Source organism: Pseudophryne corroboree, chromosome 4, assembly GCF_028390025.1.
Source record: "Pseudophryne corroboree isolate aPseCor3 chromosome 4, aPseCor3.hap2, whole genome shotgun sequence".
Classification (NCBI taxonomy): domain Eukaryota; kingdom Metazoa; phylum Chordata; class Amphibia; order Anura; family Myobatrachidae; genus Pseudophryne; species Pseudophryne corroboree.
Window position 1 is genome coordinate 203396689 of NC_086447.1, and position 25393 is coordinate 203422081.

The following is a 25393-nucleotide window of genomic DNA, read 5'->3' on the forward strand; positions in this document are numbered from 1 at the left end:
CACCCGGTCACGTGACTGAAGACCAGGAAGTGTGACCTCGGACGGCAGAGAAACATCAAGGAGACAGCCTGCCACTGACACAGCCAGCAGCGGAGAAGGAGAACTAAGGTGAGTCTCTGTAGGTGGAGGGAGTGCAGCAACGAACCGCTCTGAGAGCGGTCGCAGTGCGTGCATCTCCCCCCCCCCCCCAAGACAGGCACCGAACCCAGGCTGACCGGCCTCCGGCCTGTGACCGAACACAGTCACACAGTCACAGTGACGGCGGCAGGAGCAAGGGGAGGTAAGACCAGTTCGGAGTCCCTTTTTCTCTATTTTAACCTCCAATACTGCTTGAGCATCAGTGACGGCATGTCATCCTAACCAGTGCACTAATTTTAATACAGACCAGCGGGACGCCGCGGCCTGCAGCTTAACAAACAGACTCTTTTTTACTTTTTTTTTAAAATTATTATTATTTTTTCCCCATTTCATTTATTATTATCATTTTTGCATATGGACTTCATTTCATCATATCTAGAAGCAAGTGTGCTCCTGCACAACTAGCACAGGGCTGATTATAGCCAAGCAGAGCTCAATTACGCATATATGCGAATTCTGGACAATCAGTTATTGCATTTAAAATAAATATTATTTTGATACACATTCAAACATTTTATCATTTATTGCACTAGTGCATAAACATGCACAATCAGAAACCGGGGTTGAGCGCAGTGTAAAAATTTCTATTTCTGTACCATCTTCGAGAGAAGGATTTAACACAATAAGTGGCGAGATTCAGACCAGCTCACACATACAAGGCACATCAAGCTAACTAGCTTGAAAAACTCAGCAACTGCTGAAACATTACTTACCAAGTAACAATGCAGTACATAACTAAACAAAATTGTACTGAACCAGATAACGGTTGCAGGAAAATGAAGCGCTGGGCGAGTGCCCAGCATCCTCTACAGACTACGAGAAAAGGATTTACCGGTAGGTAACCAAAATCCTATTTTCTCTTACATCCTAGAGGATGCTGGGGTCCACATTAGTATTATGGGGATGTACCAAAGCTCCCAGAACGTGAGGGAGAGCGCGGAGGCTCCTGCAGAACTGATTGACTGAACTTCAGATCATCAGAGGCCAAAGTATCGAACTTGTAGAACTTAGCAAACGTGTTCGACCCAGACCAAGTTGCAGCTCGGCAGAGTTGTAACGCCGAGACACCCCGGGCAGCCGTCCAGGAAGACCCCACCTTACGAGTAGAGTGGGCCTTAACAGATTTTGGACACGGCAATCCTGCCGTAGAATAAGCATGCTGGATAGTGAACCTGATCCAGCGAGATATAGTCTTCTTTGAAGCATGCCCCCCAATTTTTTGGGGATCATACAGGACAAACAAAGAGTCCGATTTCCTGTGACGAGCAGTCGTCTTCACATAGATTTTCAAAGCCCTCACAACATCCAAGGACTTTGACAAAATTGACGAGTCAGTAGCCACTGGCACCACAATAGGTTGGTTGATATGAAATGTCGACACAACCTTTGGAAGAAACTGCTGACGTGTCCGGAGCTTAGCTCTATCTTTGCGGAATATCAAGTAAGGGCATTTACAGGACAAAGCCCCCAATTCTGACACATTTCTAGCAGAAGCTAAGGCCAACAACGTGACAGCTTTCCATGTAAATTTATTTTACCTCAACCTCCTGTAGAGGCTCAAACCAGTCTGACTGGAGAAACTGCAACACCATGTTAAGGTCCCAAGCCGCCGTAGGCGGTACAAAGGGAGGTTGGATATGCAGAACTCTCTTCAAAAAGGTCTGAACCTCAGGGAGGGCAGCCAATTGTTTCTGGAAGAAAATGGACAGGGACGAAATCTGGACCTTCACAGATCCCAACCTCAGGCCCATATCTACCACTGCTTGCAGGAAGAGGAGAAAACGTCCCAGTTGAAACTCCACCGCAGGAAACTTCTTGGACTCACACCAAGAGACATATTTCTTTCAAATACAATGGTAATGTTTAGACGTTACCCCTTTCCTAGCCTGTATCAGGGTAGGAATGACCTTCTTCGGAAACTCTAAAATAACATTTTACTAGAAAAGCTCTGAAGAGCTCCCCTAGCTGTGACCGGCTCCTCCGGGCACATTTTCTAAACTGAGTCTGGTAGGAGAGGCATAGAGTGAGGAGCCAGCCCACATTCTCAAACTCTTAAAGTGCCAATAGCTCCTGGTGGACCCGTCTATACCCCATGGTACTAATGTGGATCCCAGCATCCTCTAGGACGTAAGAGAAATTAAGTTTTCTTATGTTTTTAGAGCAGCATCCACATAAAATGTGCATAAAGCTGGGCCTACACTACACAATTATCTGGCAGATCAAACCTGTCGTTTTGACAAATTGGTTAAATCACGAATGAATGACAGTTTTTTTTCCGTTTTCCAGTGGTTGGGAGCAAATGGTTGATTGTCATTTGCTCTCATTCATTACCAGAGTTTGATTCCAACCAGCCAGATCTGACAGATGAACTGCCAGATAATTGTATTTTCTCTTACGTCCTAGAGGATGCTGGGGACTCCGTAAGAACCATGGGGTATAGACGGGCTCCGCAGGAGACATGGGCACTATAAAGAACTTTAGAATCGGTGTGCACTGGCTTTTCCCTCTATGCCGCTCCTCCAGCCCTCAGTTAGATCCTGTGCCCAGAGGAGATTGGGTGCACTACAGGGGAGCTCTCCTGAGTTTCTCTGATAAAGAATTTTGTTAGGTTTTTTATTTTCAGGGAGCACTGCTGGCAACAGGCTCCCTGCATCGTGGGACTGAGGAGAGAGAAGCAGACCTACTTAAGTGATAGGCTCTGCTTCTTAGGCTACTGGACACCATTAGCTCAAGAGGGAGTCGGAACGCAGGTCTCCCCTTGCTGTTCGTCCTGGAACCGCGCCGCCGTCCTCCTCGCATAGCCGGAAGATAGAAGCCGGGTGAGTATAAGAAGAAAAGAAGACTTCAAGGCGGCAGAAGACTTCAGATCTTCACTGAGGTACGCCGCTGCGCGCCATTGCTCCCACACACACACTAGCGGGCACAGATGGGTGCAGGGCGCAGGGGGGCGCAATAAAGCCTCTATATCTGGCATAGCTACTGCAGAGGCAGTATTTCTTTCAATCCCCCGCCAGTTTGAGATATTTTGAGCGGGACCAAAGCCCGCCGCTGGAGGGGGCGGAGCTTGGTCTCTCAGCACTAACCAGCGCCATTTTCTCCACAGAGATCTGCAGAGAAGCTGGCTCCCCGGTCTCTCCCCTGCTGAACACGGTGACACAGGGCTGAAAAGAGGAGGGGGGGGGGGGGGGCACTTGTAAGGCACAGTGAGTGTATTATACAGTAATTTAATATAAAAGCGCTATTATCTGGGACATTATTTTCCAGTGTCAGTTGGCGCTGGGTGTGTGCTGGCATACTCTCTCTCTGTCTCTCCAAAAGGCCTTATTGGGGAACTGTCTCCTTATAACTATATCCCTGTGTGTGTGGGGGTGTCGGTACAAGTGTGTCGGCATGTCTGATGCGGAAGGCTCAGCTAAGGAGGAGGTGGAGCAGATGATTGTGGTGTCGCTGTCGGCAACGCCGACTCATGATTGGATGGACATTTGGAATGTTTTAAATGCAAATGTGGCCTTATTACATAAGAGATTGGACAAAGCAGAGTCCAGGGAAAGAGCAGGGAGTCAATCCATGGCTTCGGCTGGGTCACCGGGCCCTTCAGGGTCTCAAAAACATCCCCTATCCCAGATAGCAGACACTGATACCGACACTGACTCTGACTCCAGTGTCGACTATGATGAAGCGAGGTTGCACCCGAGGGTGGCAAAAAGTATTCATTATATGATTATTGCAATAAAAACGGTTTTGCATATCACAGATGACCCCTTGATCCCTGACACGAGGGTGCACATGTATAAGGAAAAGAAACCTGAGGTAACCTTTCCCCCATCTCATGAGCTGAACGCGTTATTATTATTTATTTATTACCAGTTATTTATATAGCGCACACATATTCCGCAGCGCTTTACAGAGGATATTTGGCCATTCACATCAGTCCCTGCCCCAGTGGAGCTTACAATCTATATTCCCTACCACATGTACACAAGCACACATTCACACTAGGGTTAATTTGTGTTGGGATCCAATTGACCTACCAGTATATTTTTGGATTGTGGGAGGAAACCGGAGTACCCGGAGAAAACCCACGCAAGTACGGGGAGAATATACAAACTCCACACAGTTAGGGCCATGGTGGGAATTGAACCCATGACCTCAGTGCTGTGAGGCAGTAACGCTAACCATTACACCATCCGTACTGCGTTATTTGAAAAGGCTTGGGAAACTCCTGATAAAAAACTGCAGATTCCCAAGAGGATTCTTATGGCATATCCTTTCCCTGCACAGGACAGGGTATGGTGGGAATCCTCGCCCAGGGTGGACAAGGCTTTAACACGCCTGTCCAAGAAAGTGGCGCTACCGTCTCCGGACACGGCAGCCCTCAAAGATCCTGCTGATCGCAGGAAGGAAACTACTTTAAAGTCTATTTATGCGCATACAGGTGCTTTGCTCAGACCGGCAATAGCATCGGCATGGGTGTGTAGTGCAGTTGCAGCTTGGACAGATACCTTGTCAGCTGACCTTGATACCATAGATAGGGATACCATTTATTAACCTTAGGCCACATTAAAGATGCAGTCTTATATATGAGGGATGCTCAAAGAGACGTTGGGCTGCTGGGTTCGAGAGCCAACGCCATGGCGGTTTCTGCTAGGCGCGCCCTGTGGACTCGCCAATGGACAGGTGATGCCGACTCAAAGAAACATATGGAGGTTTTGCCATACAAAGGTGAAGTTTTATTTGGGGAAGGTCTCGCGGACCTGGTTGCCACAGCTACCGCGGGTAAATCTACCTTTTTGCCTTTTGTTCCCCCACATCAAAAGAAAACTCCACAGTATCAGATGCAGTCCTTTCGGTCGCGTAAGTCCAGAAGGGGTCGGGGCACATCTTCCCTCGCCAGAGGTAAGGCTAGAGGGAAAAGAATGCCTGCTACGGCTAGATCCCAGGAGCAGAAGTCCTCCCCGGCTTCTACTAAATCCACTGCATGACGCTGGGGCTCCACTGAGGGGCCTGTCTTCGACTCTTCAGCCAGGTCTGGGTTCTGTCAGACGTGGATCCTTGGGCAATGGATATTGTATCCCAAGACTACAAACTGGAATTTGAAGAGGTGCCCCCTCGCCGATTTTTCAAGTCGGCCTTGCCAGCTTCTCCCCCAGAGAGGGAAGTAGTGTTCGCTACAATTCAAAAGCTGTATCAACAGCAAGTGATTGTCAAGGTTCCCCTAGTCCAACAGGGGAAAGGGTACTATTCGACCCTGTTCGTGGTCCCGAAGCCGGATGGTTCGGTCAGACCCATTTTAAATCTAAAATCCCTAAACCTGTACTTGAGAAAGTTCAAATTCAAGATGGAATCGCTCCGGGCGGTCATCTCCAGTCTGGAAGGGGGGATTTTATGGTGTCACTCGACATAAAGGATGCATACCTTCATGTTCCCATATATCCTCCTCATCAGGCGTACCTGAGATTCGCTGTACAGGACTGTCATTACCAGTTTCAGACGTTGCCGTTTGGGCTTTCCACGGCCCCGAGGATTTGATGGCGGAGATGATGGTGCTCCTGCGCAGGCAGGGAGTCACAATTATCCCATACTTGGACGATCTCCTGATAAAAGCAAGATCGAGAGATCAATTGCAGAAGAGCGTGTCGCTCTCCCGGAGAGTGCTACAACAACACGGTTGGAATTTCAATCTGCCAAAGTCACAATTGATTCCAACGACTCGACTATCATTCCTAGGCATGATTCTGGACACGGAACAGAAGAGGGTTTTTCTCCCGATGGAAAAAGCCCAGGACCTCCAGAACATGGTCAGAGACTTGCTAAAACCAAAAAGAGTGTCTGTTCATCAATGCACTCGAGTTCTGGGGGAAATGGTGGCAGCCTACGAGGCCATCCCCTTCGGCAGGTTTCATGCAAGGACGTTTCAGTGGGACCTCCTGGACAAGTGGTCCGGGTCCTATCTACTAATACATCAGAAGATAAGCCTGTCCCCCCGAGCCAGGGTGTCTCTCCTGTGATGGCTGCAAAGTGCTCACCTTCTAGAGGGTCGCAGGTTCAGCATTCTGAACTGGGTTCTGGTGACCACGGACGCGAGCCTCCGAGGATGGGGAGCAGTCACACAAGGAAGAAATTTTCAGGGGCTATGGTCAAGCCAGGAGGCTTGTCTACACATCAACGTACTGGAATTGAGGGCCATATACAACGGCCTACGACAAGCGGAGGATCTTCTTCGCGACCTACTGGTTCTGATTCAATCAGACAACGTCACAGCCGTGGCTCATGTAAACTGCCAAGGCGGGACAAGGTGAGTGACAATGGCGGAAGCCATCAGGATTCTTCGATGGGCGGAAAATCACGTAAGCGCTCTGTCAGCGGTCTTCATTCCGGGAGTGGACAACTGGGAAGCAGACTTCCTCAGCAGACACGATCTCCATCCAGGAGAGTGGGGACTTCATCAAGAAGTTTTTACAGAGATAACAAGTCTTTGGGGAATTCCTCACACAGACATGATGGCGTCACGCCTCAACAAGAAGCTTCGGAGGTATTGTGCCAGGTCAAGGGAGCCTCAGGCAGTAGCGGTGGACGCCTTGGTGACACCTTGGGTGTTTCAGTTGGTCTATGTGTTCCCCCCTCTTCCTCTCATCTCAAAAATATTGAGAATCATAAGACAAAAAATGGTGAAAACAATACTCATTGTTCCAGATTGGCCTCAAATGGCCCGGTATTCAGATCTTCAGGAGATGCTCACAGAAGATCCATGGCCTCTTCCTCTCAGGGAGGACCTGTTACAACAGGGGCCCTGCGTGGTCCAAGACTTACAGCGGTTACGTTTGACGGCATGGCGGTTGAACGCCGAATCCTAGCTGGGAAAAGGTATTCCGGAGGAAGTCATCCCTACTCTGATAAAGGCTAGGAAGGAGGTGACGGCGAAACATTATCACCGTATCTGAAGGAAGTATGTTTCTTGGTGTGAAGCCAAGAATGCTCCTACGGAAGATTTCCATCTGGGCTGTTTTCTCCACTTTCTACAGACAGGAGTGGATATGGGCCTAAAATTAGGCTCCATTAAGGTACAGATTTCGGCCCTATCTATTTTCTTTCAGAAGGAATTGGCTTCTCTCCCAGAAGTCCAGACTTTTGTAAAGGGAGTACTGCACATCCAGCCTCCTTTTGGGCCCCCAGTGACACCTTAACGTGGTGTTACGGTTCCTGAAGTCTCACTGGTTTGAACCTCTTCAAACGGTTGAATTGAAATTTCTCACTTAGAAGGTGGTCATGTTGTTGGCCTTGGCATCTGCAAGGCGGGTGTCCGAATTGGCGGCCTTGTCTCACAAGAGCCGCTATTTGACCTTCCATGTGGATAGAGCAGAGTTGAGGACTCAATTTTTGCCTAAGGTGGTTACTTCATTTCATATGAACCAGCCTATTGTGGTGCCTGTGGCTCCGAGTGACTTGGAGGATTCCAAGTCCCTGGATGTAGTCAGGGCCTTAAAAATCTATGTAGTCAGGACGGCTCGAGTTAGGAAAACAGAAGCACTGTTTGTCCTGTATGCAGCCAACAAAGTTGGCGCTCCTGCTTCGAAGCAGACTATTGCTCGCTGGATCTGTAACACGGTTCAGCAGGCTCATTCTACGGTAGGATTGCCGTTAACAAATTCGGTAAAGGCCCATTCCACTAGGAAGGTGGCCTCTTCTTGGGCGGCTGCCCGAGGCGTCTCGGCTTTACAGCTTTGCCGAACAGCTACCTGGTCAGGTTCAAACACTTTTGCAAAGTTCGATAAGTTTGGTACCCTGGCTGATGAGGACCTTGCGTTTGCTCAGCCGGTGCTGCAGAGTCGTCCGCACTCTCCCGCCCGGTCTGGAGCTTTGGTATAAACCCCATGGTCCTTACGGAATCCCCAGCATCCTCTAGGACGTAAGAGAAAATAAGATTTTAAACCTACCGGTAAATCTTTTTCTACTAGTCCGTAGAGGATGCTGGGTGCCCGTCCCAGTGCGGACAAAATCTGCAAGGCTGTATATAGTTGTTGCTTACATAAGGGTTATGTTACAGTTGAGATCAGTCTTTAGCTGATACTGTTTTTTGTTCATACTGTTAACTGGTTGCGTATATTCCAGGTAAGGTATATACAGCGCTACCAGAAAACTGGATATGGGAAAATAATCACAATTTATTAAAAGACATTGTTGCAACAAGTAAATTCATATATAAAAGAAGGACAATATTTTGTCATTAAAAAATAAATAAATAAAGAAATATATATAGGGCAGGCACAGCAATTTTTGTTTGATAAATTACCACACGAGGAGACCGAATAGATATACTGGTATGAGTCCTTGGAATGGTAGCCACAGTCCTAGGGAGCAGTTTGCAGTGCTAGCAGATGAAGTCCAAATATAAGAGGCAGATCTTTCAGATGTTTGATCCGGACTGAGGTGCGTCCTGTTGGATTAGTGGATCTTTCTGCGCCTCGTGGACATCCGCTATTTTTCCCAATTAGCTGGTGGACTTCTAGGCTGGTTTCCAAGTTCCAAGAATAGTTCCAGTGATATACGGCTCCTCAGGAGCCGTATATCACTGGAACTATTCTTGGAACTTGGAAACCAGCCTAGAAGTCCACCAGCTAATTGGGAAAAATAGCGGATGTCCACGAGGCGCAGAAAGATCCACTAATCCAACAGGACGCACCTCAGTCCGGATCAAACATCTGAAAGATCTGCCTCTTATATTTGGACTTCATCTGCTAGCACTGCAAACTGCTCCCTAGGACTGTGGCTACCATTCCAAGGACTCATACCAGTATATCTATTCGGTCTCCTCGTGTGGTAATTTATCAAACAAAAATTGCTGTGCCTGCCCTATATATATTTCTTTATTTATTTATTTTTTAATGACAAAATATTGTCCTTCTTTTATATATGAATTTACTTGTTGCAACAATGTCTTTTAATAAATTGTGATTATTTTCCCATATCCAGTTTTCTGGTAGCGCTGTATATACCTTACCTTTTATCACTTATTCAGGGACCAACTATCCCTTTAAAACAGCAGCTGTAAAGGATAAGCATACCCTCTCAACAGCGCCGGACAAATTACCTTGGTAATTTATTTCTTTTTGCGTATATTCCAGGTTATACGGTGTGGATGGTGTGGGCTGGTATGAATCTTGCCCTTAGATTAACAAAATCCTTTCCTCATATTGTCCATCTCCTCTGGGCACAGTTTCTTTAACTGAGGTCTGGAGGAGGGGCATAGAAGGAGGAGCCAGTGCACACCCATTCTAAAGTTCTTTATAGTGCCCATGTCTTCTGCGGAGCCCGTCTATATCCCGGAGTCCCCAGCATCCTCTACGGACTAGGAGATAAAGATTTACCGGTAGGTTTAAAATCTTATTATTTATGCCCAGCTTTAGCATGACATTACAATTTGCAGAAAGTGGACTCAGGGGTGTATCTAGGGGTCTGAGCGCCCCTGGCAAAGTAAGGAACTGGTGCCCCCCACCTCCCCCACCCAGGGACACAAAGCGGGGAGTTTCAGATAGGCTGAGGTCAGGGACACTGAGAGGGAATTACGGGGAGGGTGTGGGCAGGGACACTGAGGGGGAATTATGGGAAGGGTGCGGGCAGGGACACAGAGGAAATTACAGGAGTGTAAGGGCAGGGTCACTGAGGGGGCAGTTACAGGGATGGTGCAGTCAGGAACACTGAGGGGTAATTACAAGGAGGGTGCGGACAGGAACACCGAGGGGATATACTGTATGCACACATACATACAGTTAAAAAACCCTCTCTAGGTGTGATGGCACTACATGTCTAAGCAAATTCAGTTGACAAGGTGTGCTGGGACTTGTAGTCTCAACAGAGCTGGACAGGCAGTCACTGGTCTAGATACCTCTCCATACAGAGCTCTTTGTAAGCTGTGATCCAGACTGACAGGATAGACCATGCAGTGCAGCTACGGTACCGCAGAAAATGTACAGGTATGGTCATGCTGCACTGCTGACTGGTGCTGATTGTAGTGGCTGGTGCTTGGTGACAGACCGCGTGGGACCAATGAGAAGGGGAGCGGATGAAGAAGAGGAAGTGCCTCGCCCCTCCCCATACCTGGAAGTGCCTCACTCCCCGGCTATATTCACCATCATTGTGACTGTAGCCACAGAAAGTGTCAGAGTGCAATACGCTTCTGAGAGTCCGGCAGTGGATGAGCACTGCTAAGGGATGTAGTAAGAACTACTATGTCGTTCTACACCCTGGGGCAGGTAGCACTGCCGGGCAGCGCCCCCTCCTTGGCCGGCGCCCCTGGCAAGTGCCATCCTGGCTAACAGGCAGATACACCCCTGAGTGGACAATATGTCAGTTGTATCATGTACAGGTAATGTAAAGTTCTGGGCAGTGACTGGGAGGTGGCTAAACAGATGCACACAGACATTCTGTCTGATTGGCGTGTTATGGGACTATCGTGGGTATTTGGACTCAGATGGCTACACTCACTGATTCTGCACCTAGCATCCGATGGTTGTGACTGAAACTGCTCAAAGTGGGTGGTCCAGTCCTAGCACATTTATACATACGGCTGTCCTCCAGAGGAAGGTCTAATACTATCATAAGCATATAATTGCAGACGCGACTACGGCAAAAGACACTAATGCAGTCGCAGCAGCACCCTAATCAGGATCAGCCCCAAAGTCTGAACAGAGATACCTGAACTTTTGCAATAGTTTGAACCTGAGAAGATAGCGATTGCTTCAGGATTAAAAAAATGGTATGCAGACTCATTACATAAATGATACGTGTGGTACTGAGATAGCTGACAGCTCAACCTCCACATACCTGTCTCCGCGATCTGAGTGACACGCTGCTCCAACGCTGGCTTGGAGATAATGACAATGTGAAAGCCACTCACGGCCTGCAATCAGAATATGTATAAGGGAATGAGAGAGATTACACATATTAGCGACAGTAACAGTGTCTTATGGGGGGATTCAACTTTAACTTACTAATTAACAGTGTACTTAGTCCCATCCCACACATTGTTGCAGTCCCTCACTCATAGGAGCTCACCAATTGACTCAGTACAACAAGGTCCCACGTGTACAAATGTGTCCTTGCTGCAGTCGCACTAAACAGCTCCTCCTGGCACGCTAGGTCACATGAGACTTTGCTAGTGCTGGGCATCTTTTCGGCATCTTTTTTGCCTAAAATGTGTATTTGTCGCAACGCAATGTGACTAGAACACTCCGGGAGATTAATTTGATATACGACACTGTATATCTGTGTGACTGAATTTCTGAATCTGTATACGAAGTGCTAAGATGCAGCGGCCATGGCTTTCTCCATGTCAAGTTCCCTTGTGCTGCATGTACAGACTCTCTCACACACAGATAAGCAAGTGTTGCATATCAAATTAATCATTAGACGCACCAAGACATATATTCGGTTAAAATAAGAGGCTCGACGCTAGCGAAGTTGCATGGGACCTGTCAGTTCACTCACGCCAGGCATCTTCCGCCGTGAGGCGTATTGAGGCTAGATGTATGAGGACACATCTGTAGTAGTGACACCTGCTGATCGCTCTCCTGTACTGAGTGTGGTCTCTCCACGCATTACAACCAGGAACCGTGGGACATCAACAGGGTGGCTAAGATTTATGAAGCTGTCTTCTAACATGCAATTTGGCCTTACACTATTATCTGCAATTACTACAGTGGTAGTCCTATGGGAGCCTTTATGGCAGTAGGCATGAAAGTGATAGCTGCATGAGTCAGACAGTGCAGAACATTATGAAAGATAGATAAGGGGAAAGTCACACTGAGAGCCTGTGAGTGCTCACCCAAGACTGAGGGTCTAAGCAGAGACACATTGCAAGTGTTGGGAAGCCGTGCCGTTCCTGGGAAGTCTGCGTTTAACCGGATCCGGTTTCCAAACACAGCCTGCAAAAAGGAAATATATCACAAAGTCACATTCACAACTTTTAACATTAGGATGTAGCACTGAGATGAGCTGTGACACACCCAGAGTAACGATCATATGAAAACTAGAATAATACAGATTAAATGAAAATAGAAAGTAAAGATAAACACAGAAAACCCAATTTCTGAAGTTCCCTGGAGGCAACACATCACCTGGAAGACAACTGCACAACTAGAACTTCCCATAGGTTTGCAGGCGTGGTGGAGAAGTTTGAAGCTGTATGCTGCCACATAAACCTCCTACCACTGCAGAACCACTATTCATTGAGTTCAACTTCTTCTAGGCTCCTAATATAGTGTACGGTTTAGCAATATTTATGACTTAAAATTAATCGTTGAAAAGAAAAAAAAGAAGATGTTGACCCTCTGCTCTCAAGGGAGCACCTCCAACTTTTGAATTTCCTTATCCGTATTGGGATTTACTATCTTAACACTTTGGATAAGACCTACAGTACCTACTCTGACATACATAAATATCCTGTGCTTCGGGTATCCACCCTTTTTCCGTTCCCTGTAGACATTATATGAAAATGAATCGTGTAAGTAGACATCAGGAGTCTCTGTACCACATGTGGCACTTTTGTGTGTATGTAGATTTGCATTTTGCAAGGCACTGGGAATTATACTCTCCACTGAAGTGCAACTGTTAAATGTCATAAAAATAAGAATTTACTTACCGATAATTCTATTTCTCGTAGTCCGTAGTGGATGCTGGGGACTCCGTCAGGACCATGGGGATTAGCGGGCTCCGCAGGAGACAGGGCACATCTAAAAAAGCTTTTAGGTCACATGGTGTGTACTGGCTCCTCCCCCTATGACCCTCCTCCAAGCCTCAGTTAGGTACTGTGCCCGGACGAGCGTACACAATAAGGAAGGATCTTGAATCCCGGGTAAGACTCATACCAGCCACACCAATCACACCGTACAACTTGTGATCTGAACCCAGTTAACAGTATGATAACAAAACGAAGTAGCCTCTGAAAAGATGGCTCACAACAATAGTAATAACCCGATTTTTGTAACAATAACTATGTACAAGCATTGCAGACAATCCGCACTTGGGATGGGCGCCCAGCATCCACTACGGACTACGAGAAATAGAATTATCGGTAAGTAAATTCTTATTTTCTCTAACGTCCTAGTGGATGCTGGGGACTCCGTCAGGACCATGGGGATTATACCAAAGCTCCCAAACGGGCGGGAGAGTGCGGATGACTCTGCAGCACCGAATGAGAGAACTCCAGGTCCTCCTTAGCCAGAGTATCAAATTTGTAAAATTTTACAAACGTGTTCTCCCCTGACCACGTAGCTGCTCGGCAAAGTTGTAATGCCGAGACTCCTCGGGCAGCCGCCCAGGATGAGCCCACCTTCCTTGTGGAATGGGCATCTACATATTTCGGCTGTGGCAGGCCTGCCACAGAATGTGCAAGCTGAATTGTACTACAAATCCAGCGTGCAATAGACTGCTTAGAAGCAGGAGCACCCAGCTTGTTGGGTGCATACAATATAAACAGCAAGTCAGACTTTCTGACTCCAGCCGTCCTAACTATATATATATATATATATATATATATATATTTTTAGGGCCCTGACAACGTCTAGTAACTTGGAGTCCTCCAAGTCCCTAGTAGCCGCAGGCACCACAACAGGTTGTTTCAGGTGAAAACGCTGACACCCCTTTAGGAAGAAACTGGAGACGAGTCCCAGTTCTGCCCTGTTCAAATGGAAAATTTTAATATGGGCTTCTGTAAGACAAAGCCGCCCATTCTGACAATCGCCTGGCCGAGGCCAGGGCTAACACATGGTCACTTCCCATGTGAGATATTGGTCGACAGCATGGTCACTTTCCATGTGAGATATTTCAAATCCACAGATTTGAGCTGTTCAAACCAATATGATTTTAAGAAATCCCAACACTATGTTGAAACCTCACGGTGCCCCTAGAGGCACAAAAAAGCTGTATATGCAATACACCCTTTACAATCTGGACTTCAGGAACTGAAGTCAATTCTTTCTGGAAGAAAATCTACAGGGCCGAAATTTAAATGTTAATGAACCCCAATTTGAGGCCCAAAACACTCCTGTTTTCAGGAAGTGTAGAAATCGACCTAGTTGAATTTCCGTCGTGGAGCCTTCCTGGCCTCACCCACGCAACATATTTTCACCACATGTGGTGATGACGTTGTGCGGTCACCTCCTTCCTGGCTTTGACCAGGGTAGGTATGACCTCTTATGGAATGCCTTTTCCCTTCAGGATCCGGCATTCAACCGCCATGCCGTCAAACGCAGCCGCGGTAAATCTTGGAATAGACATGGTACTTGCTGAAGCAAGTCCCTTCTTAGCTCCCCAGGCCCTTAGTCCTCTGTGAGCATTTCTTGAAGTTCCGGGTACCAAGTCCCTCTTGGCCAATCCGGAGCCACTAGTATAGTTCATACTCCTCTATGTCTTATAATTCTCAATACCTTGGTTATGAGAAACAGAGGAGGGAACACATACACTGACTGGTACACCCACGGTGTTACCAGAACATCCACAGCTATCGCCTGAAGGTCTCATGACCTGGCGGAATACCTGTCCCGTTTTTTGTTCGGGCGGGACGCCATCATGTCCACCTTTGGTCTTTGCCAACGGTCCACAATCATGTTGAAAAACTTCCCTATGAAGTTTCCACTCTCCCGGGTGGAGGTCATGCCTGCTGAGGAAGTCTGCTTCCCAGTCGTCCACTCCCGGAAAGAACACTGCTGACAGTGCTATCACATGATTTTCCGCCTAGCGAAAAATCCTTGCAGTTTTGTCACTGCCCTCCTGCTTCTTGTGCCGCCCTTTCTGTTTACGTGGGCGACTGCCGTGATGTTATCCCACTGGATCAATACCGGCTGACCTTGAAGCAGAGGTCTAGCTAAGTTTAGAACATTATAAATTTGCTCTAAGCTTATTTATGCGGAGAGAATTCTCCAGACTTAATCACACTTCCCTGGAAATTTTTTTTTTTTCCCTGTGTGACTGTTCCCCAGCCTCTCAGGCTGGCCTCCGTGGTCACCGGCATCCAATCCTGAATGCCGAATTTGCGGCCCTCTAGAAGATGAGCACTCTGTAATCACCACAGGAGAGACACCCTTGTCCTTGGATATAGGGTTATCCGCTGATGCATCTGAGGATGCGATCCGGACCATTTGTCCAGCAGATCCCACTGAAGAGTTCTTGCGGGAAATCTGCCGAATGGAATTGCTTCGTAATAAGCCACCATTTTTACCAGGACTCTTGTGCAATGATGCACTGACACTTTTCCTGGTTTTAGGAGGATCCCGATTAGCTCGGATAACTCCCTGGCTTTCTCCACTGGGAGAAACATGTTTTTCTGGACTGTGTCCAGAATCATCCCTAGGAACAGTAGACGTGTCGTCGGAAAAAGCTGCGATTTTGGAATATTTAGAATCCCCTCGTGCTGTCGTAGAACTACTTAAGATAGTGCTACTCCGACCTCCAACTGTTCTCTGGACCTTGCCCTTATCAGGAAAGCGTCCATGTTTCTTTTAAGAAAAATCATCATTCCGGTCATTACCTTGGTAAAGACCCGGGGCGCCGTGGACAATCCAAACGGCCGCGTCTGAACTGATAGTGACAGTTCTGTACCAGGAACCTGAAGTACCCGTGGTGAGAAGGGCAAATTTGGACCTGTAGGTAAGCGTCCCTGATATCCAGTGACACCATATCGTCCCCTACTTCCTGGTTCGCTATCACTGCTCCGAGTGACTCCATCTTGATTTGAACGCTTGTATGTAAGTGTTCAAATATTTCAGATCTCACCGAGCCGGTTGGCTTCAGTACCACAATATAGTGTGGAATACTACCCCCTTCCTTGTTGTAAGAAGGGTACTTTGATTATCACCTGCTGGGAATACAGCCTGTGAATTGTGTGAGGGGGAGACGTCTCGAATTTCCAATGTACACCTGGGATATTACATGTAGGATCCCGGAGTTCCCTTGCGAGTGTTGCTGAAACTCTTGAGATGACCCCCTACCGCACCTGAGTCCGCTTGTACGGCCCCAGCGTTATGCTGCGGACTTGGCAGAAGCCGTGAGGAGCTTCTGTTCCTGGGAATGAGCTGCTTGCTGCAGTCTTCTTCCCTTTCCTCTACCCCTGGGCAGATATGACTGGCCTTTGCCCGCCTGCCCGTATGAGGACGAAAGGACTGAGACTGAAAGACTGTGTCCTTTTCTGCCAATATGTGACTCGGGGTAACAAAAGGTGGATTTTTCAGCTGTTGCCATGGCCACCAGGTCCAATGGACCGCCCCTTTATACGGCAATACTTCCATATGCCGTCTGGAATCTGCCTCACCTGACCACTGTCGTGTCTTCGTCTGGCAGATATGTACATCACATTTACTCTTGATGCCAGAATGCAAATATGCCTCTGCGCATCACGCATATATAGAAATGCATCCTTAAAATGCTCTATAGACAATAAAATCCTGTCCCTGTCAAGGGTATCAAAATTTTCAGTCAGGAAATCCGACCAAGCCCCCTCAGCGCTGCACATCCAGGCTGAGGCGATTGCTGGTCGTAGTATAACACCAGTATGTGTGTATATACTGTTATGATATTTTCCAGCTTCCTATCAGCTGGCTCCTTGAGGGCGGCCGTATCTGGAAACGGTAACGCCATGTTTTTTATAAGCGTGTGAGCGCCTTATCCACCCTAAGGTGTGTTTTCCAACTCGCCCTTACTTCTGGCGGGAAAAGGGTATACCGCCCATAACTTTCTATCGGAGGAACCCCACGTATCACACACTTCATTTAATTTATCTGATTCAGGCAAAACTACAAGTAGTTTATTCCCACCCTACAAAATACCCTTATTTGTGGTACTTGTGGTATCAGAAATATGTAACACCTCCTTCATTGCCCTTAACATGTAACTTGTGGCCCTAAAGGAAAAATACGTTTGTTTCTTCACCGTCGACACTGGGGTCAGTGTCCGCGTCAGTGTCTGTCGACCGACTGAGGTAAATGGGCGTTTTTACAAGCCCCTGACGGTGTCTGAGACGCCTGGACCGATACTAATTTGTCCGCCGGCTGTCTCATGTCGTCAACCGGCTTGCAGCGTGTTGACATTATCACGTAATTCCCTAAATAAGCCATCCATTCCGGTGTCGACTCCCTAGAGAGTGACATCACCATTACAGGCAATTTTCTCCGTCTCCTCACCAACATTTTCCTCATACATGTCGACACACACGTACCGACCTACTGCACACACACAGGGAATGCTCTGATAGAGGACAGGACCCACTAGCCCTTTGGGGAGACAGAGGGAGAGTTTGCCAGCACACACCAAAAACGCCATAATGTATATAACAACCCTAGAAGGTGTTGTTTCTATATATATATGCGCTCTTAATATATAATTATATCGCCAATTTATGCCCCCCTTCTCTTTAACTCTGTTTCTGTAGTGCAGGGGAGAGTGGGAGCCTTCCTCACCAGCGGAGCTGGTCAGGAAAATGGCGCTGAGTGCTGAGGAGAATAAGCTCCGCCCCTTTCTCGGCGGGTTTTTCTCCCGGTTATTAGGAAAACTGGCCTGGGTTAAATACATACATATAGCCTTAATGGCTATATGTGATGTATTTATTTGCCTCTAAGGTAATCTATATTGCTGCCCAGGGCGCCCCCAGCAGCGCCCTGCACCCTCCGTGACCGAGATCAGTGAGCCGTGTAGCAACAATGGCGCACAGCTGCAGTGCTGTGCGCTACCTTCATGAAGACTGAGAAGTCTTCTGCCGCCTGTTTCCGGACCTCCGTTCTGCCGTTCTTCAGCGTCTGTAAGGGGGATCGGCGGCGCGGCTCCGGGACGAACCCCAGGCTGACCTGTGTTCCGACTCCCTCTGGAGCTCAGTGTCCAGTAGCCTAAGACTTCAATCCTCCTGCACGCAGGTGAGTTGCAAGTCTCTCCCCTAAGTCCCTCGTTGCAGTGATCCTGTCGCCAGCAGGAATCACTGATTAGAAACCTAAAAAAAAACTTTTCTAAACAGCTCTTTAAGAGAGCCACCTAGATTGCACCCTCTCGGACGGGCACAAAAACCTAACTGAGGCTTGGAGGAGGGTCATAGGGGGAGGAGCCAGTACACACCATGTGACCTAAAAGCTTTTTTAGATGTGCCCTGTCTCCTGCGGAGCCCGCTAATCCCCATGGTCCTGACGGAGTCCCCAGCATCCACTAGGACGTTAGAGAAAAAACAATCTCCTCTATCTCCGTGCCCAATGTGCTACTGACGCAGGGTTTCCGCCAGGCAACTCCAGCCTGCCCAGTACCGGGTAAGGAGTACCCGCTCCCCCTCCTCCTCTCGTTGCCCATGGGCAAAAAGTAAAGGAGACTTGACGGTATCAACATGGAAGGTCGACATGGACAAGGTCAACATGGGAAAAAGGACGACACTGTAAAAAGGTCAACACATGAAAAGGTTGACATGGCTTTACAATACAGACTACAATTAGGAATAGTAACCTGTGCCGAGTGCAGTAGTAGCGGAGCGAGACACCTTTGCTCGCAGCTGCGAGGGGACGTGGTTCACTAATTGGGGTTCCTGGTCATGTTATGCAAAAAATTACACAAAAAACATTTAAAAAAATTGAATGTCGACCTTTTCATGTGTCGGCCTGTCCCGTGTCGACCCTTTCACTGTGTTGGCTTTTTCCCCATGTCGACCAATAGTGTTCGACCCCACTGATCCATAACCGACCTGACCTCCACCAGCTGAGACCTGGAGAATCATTCTGTGTAGTATCTGTGACTCTTCTGACTGCCATGTAAACGGCATTACCCAGAAGACTGTTTGAGTGTCTTATTTGCATACTGTTAATAGGGAACATCACATAAAGATCCCCATAACTCCTTGTGAGAACCAAATGTAAACTTTAATTGTGGTCCCAAACAATATGTACATTTCCCCCTAAAAAATGTCTTTGTTCTAAGGAACTGCTTACCCGTAATCTCTGCTCCAGATAGTCCCGCACGCCCTTCATGTGATTCTCATACTCTGCACAATGTAAGATTACTAACTCTGCAGCCTGGAGAAAAAGCAAGAATGTGACATGCAGCTAATGTACATGGTAATAAGGGTATGTACCAAGAAGGTAATGTACACAGTATTAGGGTAATGTAACATGCAGCAATGTACATAGTAACAATGAGATGTACACAGTAATGGGGGAATGTAACATGCAGCAATGTACATAGTAACAATGAGATGTACACAGTAATGGGGGAATGTGACATGCAGCTAATGTACATGGTAATAAGGGTATGTACAAAGAAGGTAATGTACACAGTATTAGGGTAATGTAACATGCAGCAATGTACATAGTAACAATGAGATGTACATAGTAATGGGGGAATGTAACATGCAGCAATGTACATAGTAACAATGAGATGTACACAGTAATGGGGGAATGTAACATGCAGCAATGCACATGGTAACAATGTGATGTACACAGTAATGGGGGAATGTGACATGCAGCTAATGTACATGGTAATAAGGGTATGTACCAAGAAGGTAATGTACACAGTATTAGGGTAATGTAACATGCAGCAATGTACATAGTAACAATGAGATGTACACAGTAATGGGGGAATGTAACATGCAGCAATGTACATAGTAACAATGAGATGTACACAGTATTACGGTAATGTAAGATGCAGTAATGTACATAGTAACAATGTAATGTACACAGTAATGGGGTAATGTTAGATGCAGTAAATAGGATTTTAATACCTACCGGTAAATCCTTTTCTCTTAGTCCGTAGAGGATGCTGGGGTCACATTCAGAACCATGGGATATAGACGGGATCCACAGGAGGACATGGGCACTTTAAGACTTTCAAAGGGTGTGAACTGGCTCCTCCCTCTATGCCCCTCCTCCAGACTCCAGTTATAGGAACTGTGCCCAGGGAGACGGGCATTTTGAGGAAAGGATTTATTGTTAAACCACGGTGAGAATCTTACCAGCTCACACCTCAAGCATGCCGCAGAACGTGGCATTCAACAGAATACAAGCCAACGGCATGAACGATTGCAGCAACATGCTGACAAGAACCGTAACACAACATGTGTGTAACCACAAGTTACAACTGCAGATACAGTACGCACTGGGACGGGCGCCCAGCATCCTCTACGGACTAAGAGAAAAGGATTTACCGGTAGGTATTAAAATCCTATTTTCTCATACGTCCTAGAGGATGCTGGTGTCACATTCAGAACCATGGGGTTATACCAAAGCTCTAGAACGGGCGGGAGAGTGCGAATGACTCTGCAGTACCGCATGACCAAACTTGAGGTCATCATCGGCCAAGATACGAAACTTGTAAAACTTAACAATAGTGTTTGCCAAGTAGCTGCTCGGCAAAGTTGCAATGCCGAGACCCCTCCGGCAGCCGCCTAGGACGAGCCCACCTTTCTAGAAGAATGGGCCCTCACCGATTTCGGTAACGGCAATCCAGCCGTGAGCATGCTGAATCGTACCACAGATCCAGCATACAATAGTCTGCTTGGAAGCAGGGCACCCCATCTTGTTGGGAGCAAACCGGACAAACAGAGCCTCTGTTTTCCTAATCTGAGCCAGGCTGGCGACATAAATCTTCAAAGCTCTGACCATCTCAAAACTTTGACTCAACGAAGGAGTCAGTGGCCACAGGCACCACAATAGGTTGGTTTATGTGGAAAGATGAAACCACCTTCGGCAGAAATTGTTGACGTGTCCTCAATTCTGCTCTATCTTCATGGAAGATCAAATAAGGGCTCTTGTGAGACAAGGCCGCTAACTCAGACACTCGCCTTGCAGAAGCCAAGGCCAACAGGATGACAACTTTTCAAGTGGGGAACTTCAACTCCACCTTCTGTAAAGGTGCAAACCAATATGATGGAAGAAACTGCAACATCACATTAAGATCCCACGGTGCCACAGGAGGCACAAATGGAGGTTGGATGTGCAACATGCCTTTCCCAAAAGTCTGAACCTCTGGAAGGGAGGCCAATTATTTCTGAAAGAAACCGATAAGGCTGAAATCTGTACCTTAATTGAGACCAATTTTAGGCTCGCATCCACACCTGCTTGTAGAAAATGGAGAAAACATCCTAGCTGAAACTCTTCCATAGGAGCCTTCTTGGATTCACACCAAGAACATATTTTCTCCAACAACGGTGGTAATGTTTAGACGTTACCCTTTTTATGGCTTGAATAAGTGTGGTAATGCCTTCACTGGAAATACCCTCACGGCTAGGATTTTGTGCTCAGCAGCCAAGCCGACAAACATAGCCACGGTAAGCCTTGATACACGCACGGCCCCTGCCGTAGTAGGTCCTTGCGCAGACGAAGAGGGAAGAGATCTCCTATGAGTAATTCCAGAAGATCTGGATATCAAGCCATCCTTGGCCATTCTAGGACCATGAGGATTGCTGAAATCTTTGTTCTTGTTATTTTTAGAACTTTTGGAATGAGAGGAAATGGAGGTGTCACCAGTGCATGCTATTGCTTGAGGTCTCTCGACCTGGAACAATATCTATGAAGCTTCTTGTTGAGACGAGATGCCATCATGTCTACTTGAGAAAACTCCCCAACGACTTGTCACCTCAGCGAAGACCTCTTGGTGGAGGCCCCACTCTCCTGGATGGAGATCGTGTCTGCTGAAGAAGTCCCTGGAATGAAGATTGCTGACAGAGCGTTTGTATGTCTTTCCGCCCTGCGGAGGACCTTTGTGGCTTCTGCCATCGCTGCTCTGCTTTTTGTTCAGCCTTGTCGGTTTATGTACGCTACTGCTGTTAGATTGTCCGAATGGATCAATATGGGCAGATCGCAAAGAAGATATTCCGCTTGCAGAAGGCAGTTGTAAATGGCCCTTAACTCCAGAACGTTTATTGGAGACAAGTTTCTTGACTTGACCATCTTCCTTGGAAGATTTTCCTCCATGTGACTGCACCCCAGCCTCGGAGGCTTACATCCGTGGCTACCAAGATCCAGTCCTGGATCCCGAACCTGCGCCCCACTAGGAGGTGAGAGCTGTGTAGCCACCACAAGAGTGAGATTCTGATCTCAGAAGACAGGATAATCTTTCGGTGCATGTGTAAGTGGGATCCGGACCACTTGTCCAACAGGTCCCACTGGAACACTCTGGCATGAAATCTGCCAACTGAATGGCCTCGTAGGCAGCAACCATCTTTCCCAGCAACCGAATGCATTGATAGATTGACACTTTTGCTAGTTTCAGAACATGTTTGACCAGGCTCTGAAGTTCCAGAGCCTTTTTCCTTGGAAGAAAAACTCTGTAGTTCTGTGTACAGTATCCTTCCCAAAAAAAAACCACAGCCGCGTTGTTGGAACTCTGCTTTTGGCAAGTTTAGGAGCCAACCATGTTGTTAAAGAACTGTCAGGGATAGTGCAATGTTTTGCACCAACTGGTCCCTGGATCTCGCCTTTATCAGGAGATCGTCCAAGTACGGGATAATCGTGACTTCATGCTTTTGAAGGAGAACCATCATTTCCGCCATTATGAAAATCCTTGGAGCCGTGGATAGACCAAACGGCAACGACTGAAACTGGTAATGACAATTCTGAATTGCAAACCTCAGTGACGCCGAGGAAAATGGAAATCTGTAAGTAGGCATCCTTTATGTCTACCGAAACAATGAAACCTCTTTCCACCGACTGGAAATCACTGTCCTAAGAGATTCCACCTTGAATTCGAGTCTCTTTTGGTAGAAATCGAGGGATTTCAGTTTAGGATTGGCCTCTGTCCGGTCTAAGGACCACGAAAATAGGATTTTGATAACCTAACGGTAAATCCTTTTCTCCTAGTCCGTAGAGGATGCTGGGGACGACATCAAGACCATGGGGTATAGACGGGAACCGCAGGAGACATGGGCACTCTAAAGACTTTTCATTGGGTGTGAACTGGCTCATCCCTCTATGCCCCTCCTCCAGACCTCAGTTGTAGGAACTGTGCCCAGGGTGAGTGACATTTCGAGGAAAGGAATTACTTAACTAGTGGTGAGATATCTACCAACTCACACCCTCAACCATGCCGCACACATGGCATTCAACATAACACACGCCAACAGGCATGAACCAAATGCAGCAACATGCTGAAACCAAGATAGCACAACTTGTGTAATTCTAATAACTAAACTGCAGGTAAAGTACGCACTGGGACGGGCGCCCAGCATCCTCTACGGACTAGGAGAAAAGGATTTACTGGTAGGTTATCAAAATCCTATTTTCTCATATGTCCTAGAGGATGCTGGGGACGACATCAAGACCATGGGGTCTATACCAAAGCTCAAGTACGGGCGGGAGAGTGCGGATGACCCTGCAGCACCGATTGACCAAACTTGAGGTCCTCATCGGCCAAGGTGTCAAACTTGTAGAATTTAGCAAATGTGTTTGACCCTGACCAAGTAGCTGCTCGGCAAAGTTGTAATGCCGAGACCCCCCGGGCAGCCGTACAGGATGAGCCCACCTTCCTAATGGAGTGGGCCGTCACCGACGTCGGTAACGGCAATCCAGCCGTAGTATGAGCTTGCTGAATTGTTTTTCTAATCCAACGTGCAATAGTCTGCTTGGAAGCAGGACACCCAATCTTGTTGTGATCATACAGTACAAATAGAGTCTCTGTTTTCCGTATACGAACCGTTCTAGCGACATAGATTTTCAAAGCTCTAACCACATCTAGAGATTTTGAATCAGTGAATGTGTCAGTAACTACTGGCACTACAATAGGTTGGTTTATGTGGAAAGATGAAACCACCTTCGGAAGAAAATGTTGACGAGTCCTCAACTCTGGCCTATCTTCGTGGAAGATCAGGCAAGGGCTCTTGTGAGACAAAGCCCCCAATTCAGACACCCGCCTTGCGGATGCCAAAGCCAAGAGCATCACCACTTTTCAAGTGAGAAATTTCAGCTCTATCTTCTGTAGAGGCTCAAACCAATCCGATTGAAGGAACCGCAATACCACGTTAAGGTCCCACGGTGCCCTTGCAGGCACGAATGGAGGCTGGATGTGCAGAACCCCTTCCACAAAGGTCTGAACCTCAGGAAGAGAGGCCAATTGTTTCAGGAAGAACACTGACAAGGCCGAAATCTGGACCTTGATTGATGCCAATCGGAGGCCCGCCTCCACACCATCCTGCAAAAAAATGGAGAAAACGTCCTAAGTAAAACTCTTCCATAGGAGCTTTCTTGGATTCACACCAAGATACATATTTTCTCCAAATACGGTGGTAATGTTTCGACGTTACTCCCTTTCTGGCCTGAATAAGGGTGGGGATGACCTCCTCGGGAATACCCTTCCTGGGTAGGATACGGTGCTCAACAGCCATGCCGTCAAACGTAGTCGCTGTAAGTCTTGGTACACACACGGCCCCTGCTGCAGCAGGTCTTCTCGAGGAGGAAGAGGCCGAGGATCTCCTATGAGTAACTGCTGAAGATCTGGGTACCAAGACCTCCTTGGCCAGTCTGGGGCAATGAAGATTGCTCGAACCCTTGTTTTTCTTATGAATCCTGAGTACTTTTGGGATCAGTGGAAGTGGAGGGAAGACATACACTGACGGAAACACCCACTGGGTCACCAGTGCATCCACTGCTACTGCTTGAGGGTCTCTCAACCTGGAACAGTATCTCCGAAGCTTCTTGTTGAGACGAGAGGCCATCATGTCTATTTGAGGAAGTCCCCAAAGACTTGTCACCTCTGAGAAGACTTCTTGGTGGAGGCCCCACTCTCCTGGATGGAGATCGTTTCTGCTGAGGAAGTCGGCTTCCCAGTTGTCTACTACCGGAATGAATATTGCCGACAGAGCTTGTAGATGTTTTTCTGCCCAGCTGAGGATTTTTGTCGCCTCTGCCATTGCCGCTCTGCTTTTCGTTCCGCCCTGCCTGTTTATGTATGCGACTGCTGTTACATTGTCCGTATGGATCTGCACGGGACAGTCTTGAAGAAGATGTACCGCTTGTTGAAGGCCGTTGTAAATGGCTCTTAGCTCCAGAGCAGGCTTCCTGTTGTGACCAACGTCCCTGGAAGTTTTCTCCCTGAGAGACTGCTCCCCAGCCTCGGAAACTTGCATCCGTGGTTACCGGGACCCAGTCCTGAATCCCGGACCTGCGTCCCTCTAGTAGGTGAGAGCTGTGTAACCACAGAAGCGAAATCCTGGTTTTTAACGACAGGATTATCTTTCTGTGCATGTGTAGGTGTGACCCCGACCACTTGTCCAACAGGTCCCACTGGAATACTCTGGCATGGAACCTAC

The 25393-nt window shown here is 47.5% G+C and overlaps 1 protein-coding gene across 6 annotated transcripts in view; it reads right to left on the reverse strand.

Annotated features, from left to right (window-relative positions):
* Window positions 1-25393, reverse strand: part of SCLY (selenocysteine lyase) — a 215140-nt gene that overhangs the window by 41576 nt on the left and 148171 nt on the right. For 5 of the 6 annotated variants that reach the window (XM_063915807.1, XM_063915803.1, XM_063915805.1 and 2 more), the window contains 3 exons: window positions 19086-19169; window positions 11960-12059; window positions 10960-11035 (listed from right to left, as the gene is read on the reverse strand). In XM_063915807.1, coding sequence (XP_063771877.1) covers window positions 10960-11035; window positions 11960-12059; window positions 19086-19169 — 260 coding nt within the window. The remainder of the gene's footprint in view (window positions 1-10959; window positions 11036-11959; window positions 12060-19085; window positions 19170-25393) is intronic. The other variant, XM_063915806.1, reaches the window with a different exon arrangement.